This window comes from Tupaia chinensis, unplaced genomic scaffold (assembly GCF_000334495.1).
Source record: "Tupaia chinensis unplaced genomic scaffold, TupChi_1.0 Scaffold138390_1, whole genome shotgun sequence".
In the NCBI taxonomy this organism is placed as follows: domain Eukaryota; kingdom Metazoa; phylum Chordata; class Mammalia; order Scandentia; family Tupaiidae; genus Tupaia; species Tupaia belangeri.
Genome location: NW_006198287.1, coordinates 2801437 through 2810909, shown reverse-complemented (window position 1 = coordinate 2810909; position 9473 = coordinate 2801437). Strand labels below are relative to the sequence as shown.

The following is a 9473-nucleotide window of genomic DNA, read 5'->3' as shown; positions in this document are numbered from 1 at the left end:
TCAAAGGGTAATTGAGGGTATGTCAAGCTTTTTTTTTTTTTTTTTTAGTTTTGCTGCTAAACTAGTATGCTATATAAACCATACTAACAGTCAATAACACAAATGAAAAACTCTTTATACAGAGAACAGTAGTGTGGGAATTGTATCACATTGAAAGTCTAATGTCAAGGCAATATATACATATACACAGATATACAACATGAGACCATAAAAAGTTTCAGGTCCACTTTTCAAAGTCATGGTTGTCAGAGAAGGATAATAAGAACTAAACTGTGAAAATGTAGCCTTAATTCTATTTAAATGTCAATGCCCCCATTAAATGATAGGCAACTATTATCTTTTTGACAGTTTGGCTCCTCCACTGCCTACTAAACCTAGAAGAAATTTTCAATTTTAAAGAAAATATAAAAGGAGAGGGTAGAGGAGAATAGCTGGCAAAATAATTTATACTTCAAAATTGATACTGACAAAACCTAGGGTTAACTAAACTCTGGAACCAGACAGCCTGAATTCAAATCCCAGTTTCTTTCTTTGTCTTTTAAATTTTATTTTATTCTTTTTTTATTATTTTTTACACGTTCAATTGCTATACATCATTTGGCTTGCAAAGAGAATTTACCCAACATGAAATACACCTCAGATCAGTCCATTTGGGAATACTACATATGTTATCATCAACAGATAATAAACCATTACTGTGTCCCCCAAATATCTTGCCTCTCTATTCTTCCCCCTAATTTCCTTCCCTATATTCTTCCCCTCTCCCATCCTCCTTCCACACTGTCTCGTGTCCATAACTATTTTCAATGCTTTTATGTCCTCCAATCTTCAGTCTCTACCATAGAGAATGTAGAGTTGTTATATATTAAGTGGGAACATACAATATCTTTCTTTCATAGGGACTATGTCAAGCATTCTGATACAATTAAAGATAGAAAACAAAATGTCAGCATCCTATTTTGCTTGTCCAGTAGAGATCACACTTACATCTGAAAACAATCTTTTATCTATGCTCATTTTTCAGTCAAATTTTTTTGTTTTTTAACAATCTTTTATCTATGCTCATTTTTCAGTCAGTTTTTTTGTTTTATTTTATTTTGCTATTGAGATGTTTGAAGTCCTTTAATATTTCTATTTAACCACTTATAATATCTATAAATTGTAAATATTTCCTCATATATTCTACGTTGCTTTTTACCTAGTTTATTGTTTCTTTTGTTATCAAAAAGCTTATTAGTTTCATGCAATCCCTCTTGTTCACTTTTGCTTTTGTACCCAGTGCTTTTGGTATCTTATCCAAGAACTCACTGCGTCACAGTCAGAAAGTTGACCCTCATGGCTTCTTCTAGTAGTTATAGGTTTCAGGTCTTAGGTTTAAGTCTTCCATTCATTTAGAGCTGATGTTTGTATGTGGTGTGAGGTAAGGTTCCAAACATACACATATGTCATATCATCATGCTCTACACTTTGAATTTGTGTGATTGCTAATTGTTAATCGTATCTTAATGAAGACAGAATCTATTCATATTCTTTGATCTTACCTAGGAGCCAACTGGGCTCATTTCACTTATCACCTGGTGAGGTTTATGACTTCTCCACACAAGACTGAGCTGGATTACTCATTTCATAATATCAGAACACCTTTCATAAGGATAATACCCCTTGAATTTTGCCATTCAAACTCTTTACTCTATTGGGACTTAGCCTAGCCTCAATGTACAGAGCTTCAGAGAGAGCAGGGCCCATTTTCTGAAAAATTAGAGACATTCGAACTTACTGATTGAAAGCACTGTTTCTTGTCTTTTTTTCAATATCAAAAAGTAAATTTTGAAGCAGATGGCAAACAGGAAAACATAGCATTACCGCTATCATCACCACTACCTATGTGAACCAAGTACATACAATAAACCTACAAGCTCATGCGGAGATGAAAGCTGTGAGAACAGAGGGCATCAAAGGAATCCGAGGAGAAAGGCAGCCCCCACCCTCCCCATACCTTTTCTAACTGCATCCATTGTCTTCAGCAGACCTATAAATACGGGCTGACTTCTCACTTGTCACATACTCAGGATCCTGCTCTCCCATCCTCCGGGTGACATCTAGTCATGAAGGTCCTTGTCTTACTTGCTGCCATTTTCCTGGTGGCCATCCAGGCCCAGGCTGACCCCCTTCCAGCAAGAACTGAGGAGGCTCTGGACCAGGAACAGTTCGGGGCAGAGGACCAGGATGTGCCTGTTGACTTCGCAGGAGAAGAAAGTTCTGCTCTTAGAGCTGCAGGTGAGAGTCACCAACATGGCAGAGTTACAGAATTTAGAGAAGGACAGGAGACAGTTTCAAGTCTATAACAGCCTATATCATATAGGTTACTTTATTAAAGATCCCTGGACCTTTATTTTATCATCTATAAATTAAATGGTGTGAGCCAAAATGTCCTAATATATTCCCTTTATCCAAGACTTCTGATTCTATGATGTTTTGGTGAAATTCACTAGATTTTAGATTAGAGACATGCCATTGCTTCTGGACACAAAATGATAAATTCAGCTAAAGGGAGTTTACTCTGTTTAAGAGCTTTTAGAATCTGGATGGGCCTAAATGTGTGTTGAGATGTACACATGATGGGAGCAGTAGCACAAAAAAAAGTGAAGACAAAGGACAAAGTCTCCCTGTGTATGATCAACACTTGCCATATAGCTATATATATATAGATCTATATCTGTATGTTTATATAGATATACATTCATATTAATTGGGGTTTATTATGCTGGTGACAACATGACAAACCCAGTCAAGCCAACACAACTTCCCTAGGATTCTCTTTACCACCTAACGCTGACCCAGTACTCAATGACTGATGCTTTCCCTATGTCCTCAGGTTTAAGGAGTACTTTGACCTGCTATTGTAGAAGTGGATACTGTATCGGTTCAGAACGCCTCAGTGGAAACTGCAAGATCAATAACAGATTCTACTACCTCTGCTGCCGCTGAACATCAAGAAGAGAGCAACATGAGTTCAAAATTTGCTTTGTGACCTAGAAGGAAACTGATCTTACTCCTGTGCCTCTGCAATTTCCTTTCTCCATCTCAAATAAATTCCTTGTAGCAAGATCTCTGTGTTGGCTCTTCTTTCATGCTTGAAAATGTCATGCACAGTACTCTTTGGGATGCAATCACCAAAATCCTATATTCATCTCTTTAAATGAAGACTAACTTTAAATTCTAGGAATTTCATTGAATAAAACAGCCTGTGCCTCAATTGAAATGAAAACTCAAATGATGCTGCTTAGTTCTCTCTCTACTTCTTTGTCTTTTTAATGATGCTTTTGTTTTGACTCCATTCATTCTGAAAGAAAATCTCCATGTGTTATCCAAGACAATGATCTTTAGCTTTAACTTTCCACATTCATTATACCATTACCTTGCAAGGAAAACCTGTTGTCTTTCCCAAAATATGGCATTTTTATTGAACAGACCCATTTCACTCACTTAACAATTACTAAAAATTCAACCACACATGTATGATCACTGAAACTCTCTTGTGTCACTAGGAGTGGACACTGGGACAAACCATGGGAAGATAAGACTGGGGTGGAAGGCTACAAATAGACATCAATGTCAAACATTTGCACATGCTTCTAGATATAACTCTGCTTTAGTTAAACCTCTGCATTCTGCCAAAGTACCGTTGTAGTCCCCAAAGGAAATAAAACCAATCTGTTTTAGCATGAATTGAGACTTTCAGAGTCTGATCAGGGACCCAAGGCAGGAACATCCTAGTGGGCCTTGGGGAAAGTCAGAGGGTCCCAGTGCAGCCTCTATCCACTGGAATTCACAAAAGCATTTGGAGTCTTTAGATTGGAGTCTTTAGATAAGCTGGTAGGAGTAGCCTTCAAGTCCCAGCTGGGCCTTGCTCATGCTCAGGGAACTGTGTCCCCATGAGCACAGTTGCATCAGACACTGTAGCCTTAGTCCCAGGTGTCACACTCAGAAGAAGTGCAGCATTGGAATGCATGACGGAGACATCCTGCTTTTCCCATTTTAGCCATAGCCCTCTGTCTCCCTGAACTCTCTCATTGTGATCTTGGTGGCTGCGATTTAGGCACCAGTGCAGGCCTCAGCTGCTCTGTGCAATCCAGGCTGTGGGGGCATAATTAGATCCTCTGAGTGGCCTTTCTTTTTACTATTTGCATGTGGTGGAGCTGAAACAGGCACCCTTGGCCAGACTACCCATGGTTGGATCCTTGATTTATTACTTCTTCCCTACATGACCTTGGACAGTTTACTAACCATTCTACTCCCAGTCTAAGCATCTGTAAAATTAAGTATTCATCAAAGAATTAAATTATGGGGTTGTTCTGTGGAGTGAGTTAAGATACATGAAACACTTAGGAAAGCTGGATCACACAGAAGTAACGCTGTTGCATGAATTGGGAGGCTTTTAGCTGAAAGTGACTGCATAACAGGATACCTGACAAAGTTCACTTCAACTACAAGGTTTAAGGAAGGTTTGGTGGTTTGTTGTTTTTGTTTTTGTTTTTCTTTCCAAGGGAAAGGCAAGCAGCTCCAGGTTGCTCAGTGGCTCAGTGAGAGTTTCAAGGACATAGGCACTATTCCTTTCCTGCCACTACCCCCAATGCTGACTTAGTCTTTCACCTGACATATCATGGGCCCTGAAGGTTGCACAATCTCAGACAAATCCTGACATACTGGAAACCAGTTAGGAAGGAAAGATGACAAGGAGAACATATCTCCATAAGCACCAGCTCCATCAATACATCCATCAGGAGGGATCACATGGCCAGAAGCTGCAGAGCTAAGAATGGGCTCCCAGCCATATGCAGCTTTGACAGGCTCCACTACCAATAAAGAAGGGCTAGGAGTTGTTGAACTGTCATTCAGAGCCAACCCCTGTAGCAGCTCATAGGGTGTAGCCCACAGCCTGATCTCTTGAGTCCCCTGGACTTGGGCATTTCCAGCTGGCTGGGTGTCTGGAATGGCTGGTTGTCAGCCTGAGCCATGGCCTGGCCCTGGGGTGGATGCTGTGGACTGTCAGAGGATGTCATTGGCTAACAGAAGCTCTGAGACAATAGGGAAGACAGTGTCTCCTCACAGTGGACCTCAATCTAGAACACTTGCCCTGGCTAAATGCCATAGTCTGGACCAAAGCACTTGTGTGAGCAATGGCAGAAAAGAACAGGCTCCAGAGAAAGATCTTCATTTATGTTGTCTGGCTGTGAGCCAGGGTTTTCTGAATGCTAACAGGGATAGGCAAGTGTCAAGGCTGATGACAGACATTGGCTGGCTGGTGCACCTGTGGGAACTCAGGATTATGGCTGTGCAGGTGAGGCAGATGTCTCAGCCTCCAAGGGTGCTGCCTTATGAATCATAGAGATTACTCTGCATTCGAATTTTCTCCAAATATCTCTATACTCTATACATAAACCTGTATATCAGGTCACTCATGGCAAGCAGACACTTTAATATATACTTTTTGAAGATGTATTTAAAAATACTTATGGAGGGCATAGTGGCGCCCATCCTACGGCAAAAAATACATATGGAAATAATGAAATACTGGCAGTATATATTGCAGAACAAGAGGTATTCTATGATACAGTATATAGTGTATCAAATATACAAATTATCTACACGTATATATTATATTCATGTCTTTCTTAAGATGTATAAATAATATATAATATAAATTTATGTATGATAATACATATAATATGCAAGAATATATAAAATATATGTTACATAACATACAAGATAAATTATTCCACCACCTAAATGACTAATAATTACATATACATGTGTGTGTGTCTTTATTCTTTATGACACCTTTATTTAAACCATTTATGACAATATTTTACAAGATGATACATAGTCTTATAATTAAACATCAGGAGGCCTAAGAGGTTCACCGCAGGGACCAGGCACTAGGTAAGGGAATCCACAATGGACATTCAGGTCCAACCAGACGCCCAGACTCTGCAGGACCCATGCAGCTGTCCTCTCTTCTCCTCACCAAGGTTCCAGGCCCAGCTTCTGCTCCAGAGCTTAGTGTGCCATGGTTCTTCACCTCTACCTCCCAGGATATCCCACCCCTCTCTCCACGGATCTCTTTTCAGTACAAGGCCCTGGTTCTGATGTCATTGGTCAGAACAAGAAGTATATCTCAGAACAAGATATTTTTTAAAAATCTCTGATTATTAATCTGTGAATTTAAACAAAAAACTGGCAGGACTGACTCTATTGCAGCAATTAACAGAGTCAGGTCCTGCAAAAAAATTAAGTTTACATTCTAGTGTTGGGAGGCTAATAACCACAGAAAATGAATAAAATATACTGAATGTGAGAAGGTATTAAATTTGATAGAGAAAACTTAAAAGAGAAGAGGGATTGCAAGTGGAATGGGAACATGTAGCAATTTTAAATTTGGAAATCAGGAGAGACCTCAATGACAAGGCAAAATACTAACTGAGGCTCTGGAACTGGAGTGTGAGCCAGGTGAACTTCTGCAGTGCAGAGGCTCTGAGACGGAAGTTGACCTAGTTCAGTGAACAATTTAGGAACAACATAGAGAGTTAGTTCACAGGCAATGCAACCTCAAGCCAGGAATTACAGGAACCCAAAGAAGGCCGTTAGCCCTCACATCCCAATTACCATATTTGACATTACCATTTGCACTAAGAGGCAAAGAGAGGCACTGGGACTGGACATTTCTGTGTCAGGTCTACAGACTTACTCTGTGGTCACTGCTGTGGTTTCTGGGCTGTGGAGTGTCTCAATGGGAAGCCTCAACCCCTGGACTGGCCTCCACAGACAGGCAGACCCTCAGTCTGGCACTGTGACCCACCTCAGAATCAGCATGAAGTGGATATGAAGAATACCTATTTCCTTCTCTAATTTGTTGGTGATGTTGGTGATCACACCAATATCTGTATTATGATATTGTTTTTGTCAAGAATGATGAATAATCCTACTTGAAATACTGCTCAGTTTTTGTAAATTGTAGTCTCTCTGTCACTGTTCTACTTCTTGGGCATTCTACCCATGATCTTCCCAATAGAACAGCCATGGCCTGAACTGATATAATTTTTTTTTGAAACAAGCTTTTTATACTCACAAATAGGAAATACCCGATACAGAGTAAATATCAGAAGTCTGGGTGGGCTCGCAGTGGACTCCTCACAGGGCTTGCTGTCATATTTTGTGAGGCTGTTTCAAGGACGGAGTAGAGAGGTCAGTGCAAATTTAACTAATGGAAAGAGAGATGAAAAAGGAGGAAGAGTCAACTTAAATCTCAGCAAGATGTCAGACTAGCTCTTTAGAGACACCGATATTAGGCAGTGAGTATGACCTCTTGGAAGAGAAGTTAAGCTCAGGAAGAACACAGTCCCCAAATGTGGAGTGTATTTTGGGGTGAGCAGCAGTAGACATGAAGCAGCAAGGGGGCAGCTATGGCCATCCCAGCACACACTGTGCATCTAAGAGGACTCGACTGTTACTGTGGTTTCCCAACATACCACTTTCTTGCCTCCACTCACTGATCTGCTTGACATTTTATGCCTCAGACCCTCTGTGCCGTATAGCACCAATATGGCTTCCAGGTTGCCTAGAGAACTTTGTCGTGCTCTCTGCTTCTCTTTACTTCTCTTGTGTGACTATTAGAAGCTGTATTTTATAGGTAATATCAAATTCTCATCAACTTTAAGGCTCCCCAAAAAGGTGCATGTCATGAAATGCAGCAGAGGACTGGAGGTTGTGCATTTTGTGTGTGTGAAAGAGTGAGTATATCATAGGGTGATGTTCTTGTGGTTTTTTACTCTACCTATCATGTCTTTGTTAACAACTCACTCCAATCTTAATCCAGGTCCTTTTAATGGAGCTGATACAACCAACTTCATTTTAAAATTTTATTTTATTTTATTCAGTCAATTACTATATATCACTTAGCTTATAAAATGAAAACCAACTTCTTTAAAGGCAGATGTTTGATATATGGCTGTTAAATAAAATTCTAATACATTGGTAAAGAGGATGACATTTTTTCCTGAAAAATAAAGATATTATGACTGTGTGAACCTGATGTTAACAATAATTATTTTGCCTAGCACAAGGGAGTTATCTTTGGAAGTGAATCTAATCGACATGAAAGTAGAATTAAAAACAAACAAACAAACACAGAAGTAGGAGCCCTCTGTTTCTGACAGCAAAGAGAACATGGCCCACAGCCCTTGCTGCTTCTAGGTCTTGGCTTTTCCAGGTGGTCTTCTAGGCTAAGATCTTGTCTCCTGGTCAAGGGGTGATCATCCAGGAAGGATGGATGGAGGGCAGTAGCCGCTGCCTCAGTCACTCACCCTCCCCACCAGGGCCAATGGCAGCCACTAGCCCAGCCCCTCTAGGGGCAGAGCTCTTGTCTAGTCTGGACGACTGGTAACCCCAGTATCCCAGGAAGTGACAAAAGCCTTTTCCCCCGACCCCGTACCAGGCATCAGACCATGCATATCCAAGGGGGACTCAGAGACCGACCTTGAGGTGCTCTTCAACACTGTCATAAACTTCAAGATTGCCAACATGCACCAGACTGTGCCTATGTAGCCCTAGAAGCTGCCCAATTTCTTCTTCAATCCACTGGAGCCCAAGTCCCACTCCTGACAGGCCAGTACTGATGTAGAAACTGCAGGAGCCCCGACTCCACAGCATGTTGGAGCTCATTCCTCTCTAGCTTCCCTGCAGCTTGCAGCCTTTTCTCCTGGGATACCAGAGTAGTCTCTGGCCCAACAGCTGCACCTGCAGCTCAGCATCTTGGCCAGTTTTCTTTTGAGATACCTGATGATGGACCTCTGTCAGCAGGGCAGGAGATGGAGAAGACATCTTCTGGTCAGAGATATTTCTTAAATCATGCCGATCAAAGAACAACTTATTAGGACCCCGGGAAGACGGTGCTCTCTGGGATGAATGTGACAGCCCCCACTGCTCCTTCCTGTTCAGTAGAGTGTGATGAACTTGCTTCAGCCATGAACCAGAGAATCAGTCAGAGTGCTCCAGTGAAACAGCCACCACCCCTGGTTCCCCAGAGCCAGCAAGGAGGTGTCATGGGTGGTGGCAGTTCCATCCAGCAGCAGGGGTGTCTGCAACAGCTGCAGATGGTGAAACAGAGATTGTGGCTGAAACAGGAAGAACTGCTCATTGGTGAGGCCTCAGGAATTAGTTCTCTGTAGCCAGTTACCAACAATCCAGCAGGATGGTGGGACTCAAAAACCCATTATCTTTCCCCAGAATGTCTCAGTATCTTTTCCCAGAATGTTTCAGGAATTGAGAACAATGATGACCAATAGCTCAGACCTCTCTTTTCTCTTTTTCTTTCTTTTCTTTTCTTTTCTTTTTTCTTTTCTTTTCCTTTCTTCCTTCCTTCTTTTTCTTTCTTTCTTTCTTTCTTTCTTTCTTTCTTTCTTTCTTTCTTTCTT

The 9473-nt window shown here is 41.0% G+C and overlaps 1 protein-coding gene and 1 pseudogene across 1 annotated transcript; both read left to right on the top strand.

Moving 5' to 3' along the window:
- Positions 1-2004: 2004 nt before the first annotated feature.
- LOC102494573 (defensin-5) lies at positions 2005-3108 on the top strand. Its single transcript, XM_006161252.3, has 2 exons — positions 2005-2277; positions 2876-3108. The coding sequence occupies exons 1-2, from the start codon at positions 2106-2108 to the stop codon at positions 2986-2988; spliced, it is 285 nt and encodes a 94-aa protein (XP_006161314.1). The 5' UTR covers positions 2005-2105; the 3' UTR covers positions 2989-3108.
- A 5393-nt stretch (positions 3109-8501) lies between these two features.
- Positions 8502-9354, top strand: LOC114004434 (transcriptional coactivator YAP1 pseudogene; annotated as a pseudogene).
- The last annotated feature ends 119 nt before the right edge of the window (positions 9355-9473 follow it).

Excerpts from the sequence above, each read along its gene's own strand:
- LOC102494573 (XM_006161252.3), top strand. The coding sequence starts at position 2,106 with ATGAAGGTCCTTGTCTTACTTGCTGCCATTTTCCTGGTGGCCATCCAG. Across the intron at positions 2,278-2,875 it reads TTCTGCTCTTAGAGCTGCAG|GTTTAAGGAGTACTTTGACC; the intron begins GTGAGAGTCACC and ends CTATGTCCTCAG.